General features: G+C 43.3%; 1 protein-coding gene across 2 annotated transcripts in view; it reads right to left on the reverse strand.

Moving 5' to 3' along the window:
* Positions 1-226: 226 nt before the first annotated feature.
* Positions 227-18,185, reverse strand: part of ZNF704 (zinc finger protein 704) — a 239,579-nt gene continuing 221,620 nt past the window's right edge. Inside the window, exons 8-10 of one of the 2 annotated variants that reach the window (XR_013553520.2) lie at positions 13,679-13,776; positions 11,819-12,729; positions 227-3,624 (exon numbers count right to left, since the gene is read on the reverse strand). Coding sequence is in view for 1 of the 2 variants with exons in the window: in XM_060610787.3 (XP_060466770.1) it covers positions 12,618-12,729; positions 13,679-13,776 (210 nt within the window). In the remaining variant the exon portion in view is untranslated. Of the gene's footprint in view, positions 12,730-13,678; positions 13,777-18,185 lie in introns of both variants that reach the window. The other variant, XM_060610787.3, reaches the window with a different exon arrangement.

Below are 18,185 nucleotides of genomic sequence, written 5' to 3' on the forward strand. Positions count from 1 at the left end.
CACGGCCAAGGGGATGGGTTTGAATTGTAGTTACAGGGGATGAACTGCAGAAGGAAGGTGTGCCTTCCACGTTCCTAAAGATAGCCTTGATGGTGAACGTTGATACGGGGAAGACATCCCTTTGGTTTTAAATTATTTTTACAACTGTGGTAAAACCTCAAACCCTCGGTGAGCCTTTCTTGGGTATTTAGTTAGTTATTTTTTGCTTAAATAAATAGCCCCCAAATAGAAGCAGGTACACAAAAACTTTTATTAAGTGGAAGTTAGACTCCATGGTAATTAACCAGTTACAAGTGCATTTAAATTCATGTGTGTGGACATTGTAGAAGTCAGAATGGTCTTACTGAAAGTCCAGTGTTCTGGCGTGGCATGTGCCAGTGCAACCCAAGGTAGAACCATACACGCAGTAAGTACAGGTCAACGATGATGTCAGACTACATTGGCAACACCATATTCATTGTTACAGCTAAGCATCACAGAACATGAAAGTCCAAAGACCAGAAGACTATTACTAAATTGATTCTTACTATAAGCCTTTACTTCTACTTCAATGCTTCCATAGGACCAATGCGGCAAATCCTCAACTCTGGGGGGACAGTGCCATTTTTGTATTTTACACTTAAATGGGCCACAGAGACTGTAAACATTCAGTGGTCCTCCTGATGCCCATTGCAGGTAGATGACAGCTGTCCCCGCGGGAAAGTGCAGTTTAGATAGTTTAACTGGTGTGAACATCTTATATTGTAAGTCTTCAAATCTGAAATGTTTCTTCTATTTCAATTAGCACCAGTTTATTTTAAATCTTTTTCCTGGTGTTAAATATTTAGGAAACTTTTTTTTTTTTTAAATCAACACACAAAGTCCCGAACAATGGAAAGCAAAAAACATTCAAAAAGTTGTTTTAGAGAACAGCATTTAGAAAAACAACATCATTGAAACATTCAACAAATCTATGTACAGTGTGCCAACAGCTGGCAAGGAGCATGGCTGAGGAACAGTCACATGAAAGGTTTATTAACCTGAACCTCCACAGGCTGTATTTACAGTCGGATAGGTATTCAGAAGTGGAGTATCAGAACATCTGAATTTGGCTAAAAATCATATAAAAAGACACGTCCCCATCCCCAATAACTTCTAAATAGGTAGCAAACATATCCAGTATAACCATAAGTACCAGGCTTAGAAGTGCGTTTTTCCATATTTTCCGTATTTCTACGAACAGTTGAGAAACTTTCTCAACGGACGTAGAAGAGAGCCAGAACGGCAAGAGAACTGGAGTTCTTTATTTCAACCTTGTCAGAAGAAGGAAAGAATATGTTTTCATGCTGAGTAACGTAGGAAGTTACTGATTGAGGAGCAAGGATAAATTATTGGAAAAGGTTTCACAGAAATACAAAATCAACAAGAGTGCTGAAGAAACGTGTGTATATTCTATATGGACGTTCCAGACATGTAAAGTAATTATCTCCATGTGATTTTGAAAAAAGCTCAATGATTTGCTTTGCTGGACAGCATTTTTATATTTTGTTCTTTGAAACTGTATAACCCAAACCCTTTGGAGAATAGTTTTTGTTATTAGATTGAGAAGTAAACACAACGGACACAACCTATGCTATGTTTATCCAATGCGATGCTCATTAACTTTATGCAGTTTTGTTTGCCTGCTAATCCAGTGTTACTAGAATATCCACCTTTAAAAAACTGGGCACATTTGTAACAGCCAGCATTTCTCATTTCTGCTTACGGAGTAACATATAAACCATTTCCCATTTATTTACCTTAATGGCTGTATTTGTTTAGAGCCTGAAGTTTCAATGCACTGTCTTTAAAAATATCAGCTGGAAGAATATAGATGGGAGTCCCACATTCCCACAATGTTATGCATTCAAGTTTATTTTCATAATTTGTGGTTGTGATAAGTCTATGAAAAAAATTTACTTGGATTTGATATAAAATACACGTTACTCTTGGAAAATGCATAGTTTGTAGCTTCATACATTCATTCACTAATATTAAAGATTTTTGTAAGCAAGTACTTACCCCCAAATGGTGGTAAGATTGTATTTCAAAAGATCTGTAAAAATTGGATAGCATCGCCACATTGCTTTGAATTAGTGCCCAGTTACTAGTTAACGCCTGTCATTTTACCCCTGGCATCACACAGAAGGGACTCCTTCTTTCTCTTTCGTCCATCTTTACCTGTTTAGCAGGCACTAAAAAGCAATGCTTTCTACTGACAGCATTTCCAGTAAATACCCCATTTGAAATATTTTATAATTTCATTTTAATATTTTAGATTTGGTATAGAAAACAATTTGAAAGATGGCTTAATTTTTAAAAGCAGAGTTTTTTAAAAACCTTATCGTGGACTAAGGGCAATGGAGGGTTTGTGATAACTGTTGTTCTCTTACTCCCCAGGCCCCTCATTTGAAAAAGATGACCGCAGGCCACTTGGCAGTTGCATTTGATGATAGTCATGAACCCTTTGGGACCTAGCGATTTTTTTCTTATCCTGAGTTCTTCCTCTAAGTATATAGATTTTGAGACACGAAACACTTTGGAAACTACACTAGTATCTGGTTATTCCAGAGAGCATATGCTTAAATGGTTGACCATCGTCCAACCGTTAATTACAAAAATAGGAATTCTAGGTCGCGTTGTAGGAAAATATTGATTAATGACATTTTTTTAAAACATAAATAATCCACATTCCTGGGTTATTTTACACCCAGAGCATTTTCAGTTATTGAAGTCGTGGAACATTTGGGGGTATTGAGCTCTTTCCTAAAAATCTAAATCTATTCTAAAGCTTTCTACCAGTGATCACAGAGGTTCCCCAAACAGTCGGGATACTTTGGAAGGGGCTTTGCTATCATCACAGGGCTTGGTCAAGTCACAGTCATTGATTTCCAATTAGCAGAGTATAGGATAAAAAGGCGAAAAAAGCAAAGCAAGGGTTTGTAATCTGCAAAGAGATGCATGCTGTTTTTGGAGGGGGGCAGTTTATAATTCCACTACACTTGTAGATCCCTGAGGGGTAATCCCAGCTCTGGCACTGCTGGCCCCAAAAGCTCTACCATTTCCCCCTTTGTCTTGGCCACATGTGCCCAAAGCATGGGAAGAGGGCTCCGCCAGGGTGAGGGGCAAGTGCTTAACAATGAGAACTGGAGTAGTTTTCTCCTTGTGTAAACACCAAGTGAAAACAATTATACCTTGAAGGGGCCACTTTCACATAACAGAGGACAAGTCCATTCTCATGCTGTATAATTGTGGGCGGAGGCCAGGGCCCAGAAAAACTAAATGTGAAGCTCTCTTCCTCTGTCCTTCCATGTTGGTTCTGATCATGCAGCCGGCACACCCCGTGGACGGGCCCAGTGGGCAGGTGACTTGCGTGGAGGCTTTGAGTCCAGGTGAAATGATTAGGTATCTGCCTTGTCATTCTTTCTTGGCGAGTCTGTTCGAGTCTTTTGTGATGAGCGTTGCAGGTTGGGTGCTGACTGACCTGCCGTCTGAATGAACACCCAAGACTGTTCAGACAGATGGAAATTTTTCTCCAAAAGAAGAGGGTCGCCTCACGGAGCCTCCCATATGAGTCGTAGTGATGTTTATCCCCCTGGACCTTAACTGAAGAGTGAGAAATCAGCACAGAAGCAAAGGTGCTTAATCTGGAACTTCTGGAGGCAAACATACATAATAACAGCGTGGCCTCAGTAAGGTCACACCAGTGGACACAAGGAGATTGCCAAGAATGGGGAAACGAAACTAATCACCAGAACAGGAACTGTTCTAAGTTCAATTTCTTCTCGAGAGTCCTGGTTTTCCTCTTTAGTCAGAGATGTAGAGAGAATTCAGAAGAAAATAGATGAGCAACTTTTATTATTATTATTATATATATATTTTTTTAAAGAAAATTTTGTTCTTTAATGACTGCTCTCTTGCCTTTTTCAGGAGTTGCTACTTTCTACTGTGGTGAATCTTCTGAATTAAAAATTTAGGGAACCGCCCCTAGTAAGTAAATGTAATAGTTAATCGGACTCAAGCATTGAATTCTTAACATTTTCATAACATAAATAAAGGGGATTCTTTCTTTGGAAGCTGGCAGTTAAAAATTATGTGAATGGCGCCCACTATGAAATAACTTTTTTTTTTTTTTTAAACGAGGACCTTAATTTGAGCATCGAATTCACAGTCTCTACCTTCTTTCAAAATCTGTAGTTATTTTCTTTGGGAGCCTCAGCTTTCTTCTTGTTCACTCAGCCCCGCCACTGACCTGGCATTGGTGCTAACCATTGCAAAATGGACTTCTTTTCCTGCAGAGGAGGAGAGTCCTCCCCCAGCACTGTATTTCCAGACAAATAATACAAGTCTCATTTATCAAAAAGCCTGTTACTGAAGTAGGTGGCAGGCCATAATGGTTTAGGCCCCTTCTAGCTCCATGACTAAACTTCCCGTGAGTACCCTAACCTCATGATGTGAAGCCTGGCCAACGACAGGGCGAAGGCCTGAAGCAGCCTGTTCATCTCTGGACAGCATTTTAGTCCCTCATGGTGACAGAAATCTCAGGCGTTGACGGTGTTGTTTAAATTGCATTCGTATTTTAACGTGACTTAACCATATTACCAGGTATTTCCAACTTTGAGTTGACAGTACCTGTTGATTGGATCATGAAAAGTTGTAATTTTGAGCTGCTTTAAAATTTTCTGGCATCAATTTGCCTTTAGATGGATAATAAGCGTTGCATGTTAGCAAAATAATTTTTTTTCCCCAAGGAGTCAAAACGTTTACTCAGAACATCACGTTAGCTAAGAAACTCCTGTAATTAACCACTTAGATGGTGGGAACTTAGGGAGTGGGGGCACAGCAGCACCCTAAAGGGATACAGTAGGGAGGATTGAGTTTGCATGTGACCGTGTGAATGAGTATGCTCTTTGTTTCCATGCGGAAAGATGGACTGAAAGGATGGGAACGTGGTGGGTCCCTGGATCTTTTCAGGGTTAGTGTCTGGAAGACTAAGGTCTGAGCCAGTGCTTTCCAAGCGCTTCCCCTCCTCCTTTTGGGCAGTGATAAGGCTGACTCACAGATTTAAGACTATTGTGGGTTGGCCTTGGAGGTGATCCTAAGTATCCCTGTTGTGCCCTGGATGCTTAGGAAGGTCAAATGAAATAGTGTCTCTGAAAGACCCCTACTTTATTATATGTGTGAAAGGGTTAGCGACGATGCCAACACCATCAGGACTCTGGTGTAAGACACAGCCGGAAGTCACTTAGTCCTCCCAAGCAAAAGCAGCAGCTTCTAATTTTTTCCATGACACATTTATTCCCATTTCGTCTTTGCCCTCAGACAAAGATACTAGGGTTCTCTATGTGGAAAAACTCCACTTTGGGGTTAGTGGACATTCTAAAGTACCTACCAGGTCTGAAGCCAGGATGTTGCTATATGGGAGATGAAATAATGGAAATTTCACCCTGGAATGAAGACTCACGAGGCAGGATGGAGCGGGAGGGAGTGTGGAGGGGCTGGCACAGGGCTTTGGCACGAGGAGGCAAAGTGGGCTGTCTTCAGCTGCAGGGGCTCCTGGCTGCCTTCTTGAAGGCATAAGGCTGCTCTTTGCCAGCCCCTCATCACAGTGGTCACGGTAGTGAAAACTGAAGTTGGGATGACAGTTATTCAATTGATGCTTTGAGGCCTGGCCTGGGGGGGAGCTGGATAGTACTTCAGCGTATTTTGATCAGAGGCAAGGCTAGTTTAAGGATACTGTATTTTTATATTCAAGTCTTCCATGAGAATGATTTCTTTGATTTTAGTTGCCCAGATTGTGCCCACAAGTGAGTTTGTGGGGCTGAGGGAGGAAGTTGACCCGATGGCCGTGGAATGTGAGATGTGCCTTCCTCAACATCTCCCATGGAACGCGAGATGAAACCGGTGGCCGAAGGCTGCCGTCTGCCCCGTGTGGGTTCTCTTTGGTCTGTACAGTGTTGGCCAAGAATTTGAGTTAGCTGTCAACACTTAAATGTCACGTAACACCGTATTTCCGAGTCAGAAGATCTAGCAGCCCTGGGCCTGATTTCTGCATGGTTCTGATTGTCTGGAGCTGGGTGCCCCATGCAGTGGGTGCATGGGCGGTCTGGCTCACAATGATCTCTACCATTCTGTGGTGTCCCTGTTTTGCCTGATCTGAATCGTTCATTTACAGATACTGCCTGGCTTTTCTAAGGCTTCTGCTATAAACCATCAGGAAGCCTCTATTGAAAAATGAAGCAAGACTCATTTGCTTCAAAACCATAGAGCAGTGAACACTTCTTGGGGATTTAATGCTAACAATGGAGATATTCAAGGGACTATAAAGATAGAGATTTGCAGACTGCCTCATCTCAGAGACCAGGAGCCGAGGCTGTGCGTGGTTTTCCATATCTCCGTGCATTTCTAGTCCTCATGGGTGCACATTCTAAAAGCTATTTGAAAGCAAGGTCTGAGTGACCCTCTGACCACTCCACAGGAGTTGCCCAATGGATATACGGTCATTCTATGCCAGCTTGTCTTTTGATGTTATCTGCATACTGCTAATTAGTTTTTGAGTTACTGACATCTTAGAAAGAGAAGATGCTTTATTTATTTATTTTTTAACAGTGAGTGGGCTAGAAGAAACTGTACAGCATTATGAAATGGTTTTGGCAAAGCTCAAAACTATTTGTGCAGTTAATAGACTCTCCATGGCTCTCTCCCTTGGGAATACAGTGACTTTCTGATCGCAACCTGGCATGTCTGTTCCTCTTGTGAAAAATCAAGCACTTGCTTTGATAAGAAAATTAAAGTTATTTAGTTAGTGCTGAGGAAAAAATTATCTCAAACACCACTGATCACCTAAAAATTCTATCTTTGGGCTTACAATACCATGATTTCAGGAATTACCAGCAAATGATAGTTGCTAGTTAAATGCAGGTTTGTGGTAAGCTGGTCTTTGTGACAGAATCTCATTTTACACTAAAGAATTTAAAGAATGTTTCTCCCATTGCTTACAAGCATATCTATTAATATTTTCCCATTTAAGATACATATGGTTGATTCTTAAAGTGTCTTTTCCCATAATCCTTTGAAAACACACTGGCAATGATAAAAGGAGTAGCTGTTGCTATCTTGATTCTCTTGTAATAATCTTTCCATCTGATCTGCATTTCTACCCTTGCTGCAGAGGGTTAATTGAAAAGATATGCATCAAAAACACTTGCTTAAAAGAGGCATAGCCCTTTGTTTGGAGAGCAGGAATTGCTTATAATATTAAGACTTCCTGTCTGGTAAGTACTGTATTTTAAAAAATAAGCTACAATGTATAAAACCAAGGTCATTTCCCACAAAATGTTCATGTTCTTTGTGATTACAAAACACTGCATCTTGTAAAATATTTCCAGTTCTGTTTACTTGAGAAGTACCAATGCTGATTATAAAAGTGTCATGTCTCTCCGAATTGTAGAAGCCTAAAGCAGTATATTTCTTGTCTTATTTGGAAAATTAAGTTATAATTACTATTGTATTTAAGATTACATTTTGATATAACACATTACCATTGTGATTCTCCGACCCACATGAGAAGTTATAAAACATGAGATTGTCTTCAAAAAAAAAAAAAAAAGCAACTATTTACAAAATAGGACCAGAAGTAAGATTCCCACTTTGATTTCTGGTCCTACGATAGGTACACCTTTTAAAGCATGTATATCATTGGGTATGGGCTTTTTCAGAGTCACTCGCAATAAGCAAACCGGTTGGTCTTAAATGCAGTTTATACTTCCTTGCTCTCTTGGTGTGTATTACATAGTGATACAATTGGTACCTAAAAGTGCTAATCTCATTTTATTTACCAACTTCTGCTTCGACAAGTTACAATGCAAAAAGACACAACGGAACAGTTCCAGTAGAGAGGAATCCCCACAGGTATGAGGAACAGGGAGAGCGTATGTGCCGCTGGTAGGGTTATTTTCTTAGAGAAATGAAATTTCCAGTTGACCCATGTACCCAGCGTCTTCTCCAAAATGATCCACAGCCTCATCCATATTCATGAATTCGGCTCTGTTTCCATTCATTTGTATGCACAAATCCTTCCCTGTCTTCATACAGGTCAATGCTACAGTTGATGTGGGCAATAGAAATTCTACAGGGTCATGAGAAAAAGCAGCACCTTGTCCACAAAAGTCCATGGAAGTTTGCTCCTTAACATGCTATTAATGCAAAGTGCATGTCTTTAACACCTTCGCCTACAGAATTCTGTGTACAGTCATCAACCGGGTGATTATGAAAAGGAACACTGAGGCTTCGGACTCACAATTACATTCAGAAAAAGCCTTACACCAGTCTGTGAATACCCACCAGGGACTGTGCCTGTGGTTCAAATGTCAGCCTTAGACTGCAGGTCAGCTACAAAGAAACCGCTCGTTTCCATAGAGCACTGCTCCTCAAAAAGTTGACGTTGTCCACTTCATGTAAATTTGTCTTGAAATAATTATGTTCATTAAAAACAAAAATACCACCCAAACTGTTCTGACTGGGAAAGACTCTAGAGATAATAAAAGTCTTTCTAAGGATCTTCCAGATCTATCTTTCACATACCCTTTAATTTTCCCTGAGGAAATGAATATTATTTACAGTATTTTGCTACTATTCTCAAGGTATCCTCTCCTATATGTACAGTTCTTGCCACCTGCCTCTAAACATTCGCAAGTGAATGCTGCTCTTTTGTTTTCCGGTGAAGCCGGATGAAGGAGGACTCAGATCAGCCGTGCTGGCTACTACGGAACCCGGAACCCAGGGCGGCTTTCAAAAGCGTGGCTTGGTGTGACACCGCAGGCAGCCGACTTAAACGCAGACAATCTTGAAATGGGATCGAGGCATTTCGGTCTCAGAAATCTTTTGCACCATTCGTGTGACTATTTCTTTAAGAAGATTTTGGAAAGCCCAGGAACTGCAACACCCATCGTTCTCTACTGAAAGTGTTCGTCTGCAACACAGTTGTGACTGGACAGGGAATCACCTAATAAAGGGCACCCCGGTGCACGGAGCTGCTGACAGGCACTTCACCGCGGAGCCCGCACCCGTTCAGAAACCCACTGCCTTCTTCCTGACCCTGGCTTTCACCAACCAGGAGAGGAAACTTTCCGGCAAGTAAGGTGGAGGGAGGTCCGTGCCCACTAGAGATGTGCACGGGAGTGGCAGTTGCTCCTGGAGGGACGACATGACAGCTCCCTCCGAGGTGTCCAGGGACAGTCACCACTGGCCGATCAGCATTAACAAGGTGAGTGGGAGCCAGATGTCCATGGACCTCTTGTGTCTCCTCTCTGGCCTCCAATCCACCCACTTGCTACCTGGGTGTCTTCTCCAGCTTGTCACACTGCTGCCCATAAATTGGGTGCACGTCCTCTGGGAAGGACTAAGGCTTAAAACTACTGCTGGATGATGAACTCTCTTTGCAGCTACCTGAAGAATGCCTGTCCGTTATTATGAAATGCCTTCTTAGAGATGAGAACTATTTTCTGAAGGAAGAAGTATCAAGGGAGAGAAAGGTCAAAAGGCTAGAGCACGCCTTATTTAGAAATACTTTGGGTCCAGAATCCATAGTATGGCCATTCCTTTTGAACAGACAAGTCTCTGAGATCCGTGGGATGGACGGAGCTCTGGTTAACCAGCCAGCATGCTATGGGACTGCCCTTTGCACCCACCCCCTGCCTCCCCCTGCCAAATGAAGACATAAAAGAACGTGGTACCACAGGGATGGCATAAAACGAATGTCGGGCTTAATTTGGCACTTAATTTAGTTCCAAAATATAACAAAATGGCTGTATGTCTTTTTTTTTCCTGTAATTTTGGCTTTTACAATCAGTGCTGTATATTGCAATTCATAGCTTTCTGGGTGGCTTGCAAAGAAGTTAGTCACTTTTTTCCCAAGGCCAGCCAGGTAATTTTGATGGTTCTCTAGTTATTACGTGCCTTGGTACAAAAAACGGATGTCTGTGTGTGCAGGAAGGGACCGACGGTCTGTGCACACCTGTGCCAGAGAAGAAAGTACCCAGAGACCGGGGCCAGTAGGCAGAAAGGAGTCCCCACGTGACTGGGGATGCAGAAGAGTATGTGTAGAGAAGCCTTTAGAAAGGACAAGAAATCCCAGGGAAGATGCATTCAGCTGTACGCTTCTGCTTATACCTGTGCATTGGCAAAAACCCAGGTAAGGACTGAGCGTGGCTCCTCCAGGCCAGAGCTCAGAACGAATCATGTGCTGCATCTCTAGGGCGCAGCCTCAAAACCTCCCTCCAGGACAAAGACCTCTCCTTCCCTGTGTCCCAAAGTTCTGGGAGGTGGGGAGGATAGATTTAGCCCCTCATCACTGTAATTGTTTTTGATGAGGGACTTAATTAATCCAAGGATCAAGAGCCAGGGAGATTTGCCGAAGAGAAAAACCTCTGCTCTAGGATTGCATCCCAGCCATCATTTCAGTACATGGAGAACCTGCTCGAGTGGCTCACTGGCTCTGGACTCATTGTGGCCACGGGGCAATCCACCCACAGCTCAAGCCTCCCGGACCAGGCCAGAGGGAGCATCATGTCACAGCAGAGGGTGCCTGTAGGGAAGCAAGAGGACTCCAGGGAGGAGAAAAGACATGCTGGGGTTGAGGATACGAATACACTTCTGCCCTTAAAAAAATATGCCCTTTCCTGGCTGACTTCATAAATACTAAAACACACATTATAGCTGGTGCTGTGGCTACTATTGATTGGAAATCATGAAATTAAACATGATTTTCAATTACCCATGAAGGTAAAGGAAGCTCTTTTCCTGCTCTCTTGAAATACATGTTTTTAAGAGAAAAATAAATGAAGGAGGAAAATAGGATCTCTTTTGAGGAATAATATTTAAAAAGTCACATGAAAGCTTACAAAATAAAATTGCCAAAATCTATGAATGTATAAGTTGTGGCTATTACACTGTGAAACCTCCTTCTATTTCCCTTGCTTCTAAAAGGAAAAGGATTTCTGCTATTCCTAACTGACTTCTTTCAACTCTAAAACAAACGTGTATGTACAATTTCTAAACATATATTAACCTCTCCTCTGTGCAATTTCACTGAACATTCCTATGGCTGATCGTCGGCTCCCCATCCTGACACAGTGCATCCTATAAGGTGCTCTTAATCCTTTGCATAGGTATAGGAGAAGTAACTCTTTAGCAGGGCAATCGAGAGTAGGACAGACAGACGATGAGCGTACATATAGAACGTGACAACTACTCCCTCCCCCACACCACTACCACCAAAACAAACAAACATACTAGGCTAGGAAACCTGCTAAATGCAACACAGTGCAAGCCCTGGTCCTACTAAATTGAGAGATTCCTATACCCACATGCATTTTCCTTTTGGTGTTCTGTACGTTCCCCTCTGAGCAAATTCTAAGCGAACAGTGCCGGTATTTGAATAAGAAAAACAAAGTTTTGGACCTTCCATGTACTCAGATCACGTTTGTATTGTCCATCAACCCATCTCCCAGACATGCTAAAGCATAAAACCTGTGAAAGTGCACTCAGAATGGACGTCGGTTTGCTGACTTCACATGTCTTTCTGAACAGAGGGGGATGTGTTAGGCTGTACTCCGCTGTCTACAGCAAACCTGCTGGGATAGTCGGAATTCTCTACCTGTTCTGAAACCAGCCAGTGGTGGGGTTTTGAGGGACGGCCCGACAACCCACTAACCTGGCAACAGCACTGTCACACAAGCAGTGACAAATGGATCTGTGCTGCGGCTCGTGTTGCATCCCTGAAAGAAGCATCGAGGCTTACCCAGGTGGCTACCTGTGCCAGTCGTTGATAGAGCTGTGACAGGTAGAGAATGAGCCGAGCCACCTCTCGGAGGAAGGGCTTCTTAGAAATCTGAGGAAGACTCCTAGATATTCCCAACGTTACAGCGGGATGTCCTGAACTCAGCTTCAGGGTCTGAGGTCTGCTGGTGATCTCCTTTCAGGTTTATGCCATCTGGGACCCTCCAAGCCACGGTTCGGTCTGGGGCCATTCTTCCAAACACAACAAACAAACAAGACATAGAAGAGATACCCAGAGTGCTGCACTTTCCGGCAACACATCATGATGTGCACTGCTCCAGGAAGTCAAATGGAAAACAGGGAAAATAGTATTCACGATGAAAGCAAGTGTTGTTCTCTGTACAAATGCTACTGAATAATGCGTCGCTTTTTTTTTTTTTTTTTTACTATGTCAAAAAATCTCAGAAATGGCATTATTCAGAAAGCTTATCAAAATATGCCTCCTTTCTAGGTAAAAGGGGCTTTGTTGGTTCCATTGCTACGGAAGTCCACAGTTTGCAGACCTAGGCATACAGCAAAAAAAAGCTGACTTTTCTTTTCAAGGAAAAAAAAATAGTTACAGCCGCTCCAGGCTGGATTCTGAGCAGGAGCAGTGGAGGGTGGTGACCTTATTTTTTTGCTGTAATTCCACCAAGTTTCCTGGAAGTGCTTTTCCTGGGCTTCAAGTGTATTTTGTTCAGAAGCAAAAGTGCTTTCCCAAACCCGCAGTGGAAGGCGAGGGCAGCAGGGCCCTGGGCCGCCCGCTTGGTGAGCCTCTCTCCTCAGTCAGTGAACCTCTGGCAGGCTTTCTTCCAGCGGCAGGCTGTGCACCACATGTCTCGGTTCTCCATGCCGTAAACCTTCCGGCACTTCTTGCCTTCTCCCCTGGGCTTTCTGTAAAACAGACAACGAACGTTTATTCTGTGGGACTGATTCAGGGCATTCATTCTACGGAGGCCTTGAGGTCCCTTGAAAGAGTAAGAAACAATGTTAAGAAACAAAGTAGGGGTTTTTACCAGCTTTGGACTTTAATGTGCTGGATGTTTTCATGGCCACTACACTTAGCTATTACAATTTGCTACCAAAGCTCTTTAATTTTTTTTTTTTTAATTTTAGAGAGTGAGAGAGTGTGCGCAAGCAGGATAGAGGGGCAGAGGGACAGAGGGAGAGACGGAGAGAGAGAGAGAGAGAATGAATCTCAAGCAGGCTCCACGCTCAGCTTGGAGCCCAATTTGGGGCTCGATCCCACGACCCTGGGATCATGACCTGACCTCAAATCAAGAGTCAGACGCTTAACTGAGCCACCCAGGCACCCACAATTTGCTACTCTAACTCTTAAGCTTCTACTTGTTCATTTGTGGGCACATCCATTTGGCCATCTTCATAAAATTGAATTAAGCAAGTAAATACAAAAAAATACCAGTAGAGAGGTTTCTTCTTTTACATTTTAAATAGGTACTTTCAAGTGCTCTCTTGCTTTTCAAATTTCTAGCATTCTGGTTAAGGGAATCCTGAGGATTTTCTCCTTGATCTGTACATTAAAAACTATACCTTATAGTTCTCTTAATACAGAGGTTAGTGCAAATATGGCTTTAAATAGACCCAGTAATCACCAGTACCTATTCTGCGAGAAAACTCACTGCAAACTGTTACCACAAAACAATAAATCTTCATTAATAATATCTGGGTGGGGAAAACCAAGGGAACAAAAGAAAGGGTGTTTTGTCCATTCCAGAGAAATTTTATGGAAGATCGTATGTCTGGTTTCTCTCTTCCTTGCTGTTCTTCTGTTTCTCAGCAGATTCCCTCGAGATGGGGAGTGTGGAGCTTCAAGCAGTCATACCTCAGGCTGACCGTCCCTCTGGGTGGCGAGGACAAGACGGTGTGTGTGTGCTGTCTCTGCTCTCCCGTGCCCACCGGACGATTATGCGTTGGTGACACCTGGTAAGTACATGGAAAAGAAAGTTGATGGGGCGGGTTCTCCTCACTGTGCATTTATTTAGCCCTTGCCACATGGGCCATGGCACCTGACCATCAGCCACAGAAATGAAGTGCTTTGTTCACAGAGACACAGGTTAAAGGTGAATTTAAATGCCTCCCCAAACAGGAAAGACTGGACAACAATCAATACTTCAAAAATCTTCATGACTTCATGCGTGCATTCCAGGTTGCCCATAGTAACATATTTTCACTTGTATAATATTCCAAACCTTAAAGTATAGTCTCACCTATTGTAAGGCTTATGATCTACCTTTGAAAAAAGGCAAATAGCTAGAGAGGTGAAGAGAGTTATCTCAAATTAGAAGGCTAGTCAATGGGAATACCACAACGTGGACCTTGGCCTCCTGTTTGCTTTAAGAGATCATTCACACCCCCTAAATAAAGGGCTTCTTGCATGAGACATCCACACAGCAGACTGTAGGATCCAAACAGGAATAAAGTCTAGAAGCAAAGAGCCCAAGAAAGTCAAGAACAGAAGTCATCTATTGACTTTTGAAATACTTACTGAGCATTCGCTACGTGCCAGGTTCGCTGACAATAGTTTTCATTTTCACAACTACCCCACGTGGTAAGTACGATGCTTGTTCCCACTTTATAGATGAGGAAACCAAGGCATGGGGAGGTTAAATAACTTGGCCAAGGTCATGGAACTTGTAATGGCAGGGCCAGCTCTGTGTTGAGCTCTACCTGATGCCAGAGCATGTGTTTCACCCTGTTACACCTCTGCCTCTCAGTCACAATAGCAGGAGGGCCTCTTGTTCTGGATTCCTCTGGCATTTCTTACCCGTCCCTTTGCATCACCTGCTCTCATAATGCTAAAGATCTTCCCAGCACCAGGGATTCTCAACAGCTACAAAAAAAGAATTTTTATAAGAAAAGATAAATGGTATTCCAAGTAAATATATGACATTGCCATAAACAGAAGTGCAGACCTTTAATGAATTTAGAAACTTAATTATCTAGACGCCAACATGGCCACAGAAGTACCAAAGTACCATGACCGACTGACAGTCATGGGAACATTCCTAAAGCATACTTATAGGACTGAATTTCTCTAGTATAGATACTAGCACTTTTTGTTTTCTTCCAATTCAAAGGAATATACATCAGTATTATTTTCCTAGACATTAATTTAAAAAATTAAAAAGCTAAGTAAAAACCTAGCAGTTTAAACCACTGTTGCTATGATTCTGAATTATTCTGTACCATTGGTCTTTACTGTTTTGCTAAGGCTGGGTAGGAGTGAGGGCCAGAAGAAGTGAGTTAACACACATTTTTTTTTTTTTAAACAAAAGCTGTGGAGTTCAGTATATGCATTTGATTTAGACAGCTATGTAGGCCTTTCCAGGAGCTGAATCTACCCTCCCCCCACCTACTCCACATCCCATCCCTGACCAGTGTGCATAGCAGCAGACCAGAGGGAGTGAAGGCTTCAGAGTTCACAGCCACCATAGTGATCTAGAATGTGCTCATATGCATTGTTAAATGGTCAAGACAATTAAAAAAATTTAAAAATTGTAGAATTCATAGAATCTGAAGAATACTGCCTTATTAGCAAGAGAACTAGGAGAGGTTTAGTTGACATGACATCAGCTGGGGATAATGTGGAAGGTTCTAAATTGTGCAGAACTGCCACACCCCTGTTGTGTTGGGTGATATGAGATGATAGGGTGCTCTTCATTCAACAGGTATTTATGAAGTACTTACTATGCACCAGGCACCGTTCTAGATTGTGGGTACCTAGCTGTGAACAATACCAAGTCTCTGCCCCTATAAAGCATACATTCTAGTGGGGAGACAGACAAGAAATACAAACACATAAGATCATTTTAGTGATGAGTGCCTAAAGAAAATAAAATAGGCCAAGAGGCAAAGCATCATCAAGGGAGAGGACGTTTATTTATTGAAGGTGGTGAGAGAAGGCCCCTGAGGGGTTGCCTTTTATCTCCTGGGCACTCTGGAGAAAGGGAGCACAATGGCACAGGCCTGCAGGTGCAGAGTGCCAAGGGGGCCAGGAGACACACGGTGTGCAAGTTGGGGGTGGGAGGGCAGGAGGCGGTAGATTCAGGGCAAGCCTCCTGGCTGGGATGGACGAATTTTAGGTGGATGTCATTCTTTTTCTTTTTTATGTTCATTTATTTTTGAGAGACAGAGAGAAAGAGAGGGAGCGCATGCATGAGTGGGGGAGGGACAGAGAGAGGGAGGGAGAGAGAGAGTCTCTCTCCGACTGAGCCAGGCATCCCTGAGTTGAACATCATTCTAAGGGCCAGAGAAGTCATTGGAGAATTTTAAGAAAGAGAGACGTCTGATTAATGCTTTGGCTCCTTTGAGAGTGAATTGGAGACAGTATGGAGAGAAGCCCTGCAGTCTAGTTTAGAGGCTTTTGCACTATTTGGGGGGAAAGAATGTACCGGCGATTTAGACAAGGGGGTGGCAGTGGTGGTGAGAAGTGGCTGGATTTATGGCAGGATCAGGCAGGATCTAGGACTCGGTGAAGGATGGGAAAAAACGAGGACAAATCTTTAGAAGAATCAGGGATGCATCGAGAGAGATCAAGGGGGAGTCCTAGGTGCTGGCCTGGGCAGCTGCAGGGCCGGTGGGCCACTTACAGACATGAGAAAACTGGTGGTGTGGTTGGTTTGAGAAGGGAGTGAGGTCCAGGTGTTTGAAAATTCCAGGAACACCGTTTGAGGAATACGGACCGACTGCAGGAATAACCCCTCTCTACAGTCTTTATTCCTGCCGATGGCTTTCTTAACTTGGGAGTTCTGGACATGTGTGTTATTGTCCTGTCCAGCAGCGACAGACCTGGGTTTTCCGGGGCACGACACAGGAGAAACCAGGACCCACATCACACGCTGGCGTGTAGATCCGTTCTGCGTGAGGATCAATATGACCTCACTTGTGGGTTTTTCTCGACAATTTTAATAGCAAGACAGTCACGGTTCAGCTTTTCATTTTAGTGGGGACTGCGGGTGGGACAGAGAGGTGGTGGCCGGTGTAGGGAACTAACGTGTATTTAGCTCTCGCCAATGTGAAAGGCGGGCTACTAGGTGATTTATGATTTCTTTTCATCCTCACAAAACCCCTGCAAGGGAGCGCTGTTATCTGCATTTTGTAGATAAGATAATTTAGACTTCGAGCAGGGAGGTGGCCTGCACAGCATCCCAGAGAAAGTAGCAGTAGTGGTAACTTGCCGAGCGCCTGTTAAACCAAGTGCCTGTGAGTGCTATCTGCTTTCATCTCCACAGAGACCCCAGGGTAAGCAGCACTGCTGTCATTTCCACCTTCTCAATAAGGAAGCGGAGAAGTGAAGTGAAGTAAGCCACCACACGGTAAGTGCCGGGGCGGCACCTGAACACAGGCTGTCTCGTACCGGCTGACGCTGGAGCTGTTCTGAAGGAACTAGTACGGGCCCTGCTCCTTCCGTTCTTCCGTCCTGCCACGCCGCTGAGGGAAGCGTGGTGTGCGCTGAGATAAAGCCCTGCGCAGCATTACTGTGGCCCTCTCTCCCAGTGGTCTCCACTTGTCAATTCTTATCGGTTTTATATCTTAATCATTTCTAAGTTCTATTTGGGGGCATGTTCTATAGAGTACATTTTATTTTTTATTTTTTCTAGAGAACAGATTTTCTTTGGTCCTTAAGGACTCAGCTCCTTACGTGGGCTTCGGCGGAGGTCGTGGGGCAGCGCTTCGTGGGGCTCATCGGGGTGGGGGTGTTTGGTCCTTCCGTGCTTCACACGGGCTGAAGACTCCCGGCAAGACTTCCTTGCTGTGAATGCACATCTCACACAGTAATGCAATTTCCCACATAGCCTGGGAAGCATGGAGGACTGTATATGCCTTAGTCTTTCTGCTGATTCGATATGATTTCAGTTGAAAGAACTTCAGTCTGCAAAAATCATGGCTAATCTCTCTCACAGGTTCAGTATATGTGTGTTATATCCGTCAATCCCAAATAGAATCCACTTCTGACCTCTGTTTTACAGCAATGAGACACGTCCCAGGCAGCAATGATCGTAAATACTCCAGTGTCAGCCAGTGCCAGGCGCTGTGCTCAACGATACAACTCTATGAGGTAGATTACAGTCGAGGACATTGATTAAGAGAGGTCATGTGACCAGCTAGAGGTCACAGTTTGTAAATGCCAGAGTCAGGATTTGCATCTGAGCCTCAAACCAGAGCAATAATAAGAATGTTGTGTCCATCTGTAAACACGTTGGGGAAGGTTCGTTTCTTTGTGGTTTTCTATCTCTCAAATGGAAGAAAACCACATCCTTGTCTTGGTTGTAACCTCTTATAACATACTATTCTGAATTTCTGAATCCTCCTCCATCAAGGTGTTAAAA

This window comes from Panthera onca, chromosome F2 (genome assembly GCF_046562875.1).
Source record: "Panthera onca isolate mPanOnc1 chromosome F2, mPanOnc1 haplotype 2, whole genome shotgun sequence".
NCBI lineage: Eukaryota > Metazoa > Chordata > Mammalia > Carnivora > Felidae > Panthera > Panthera onca.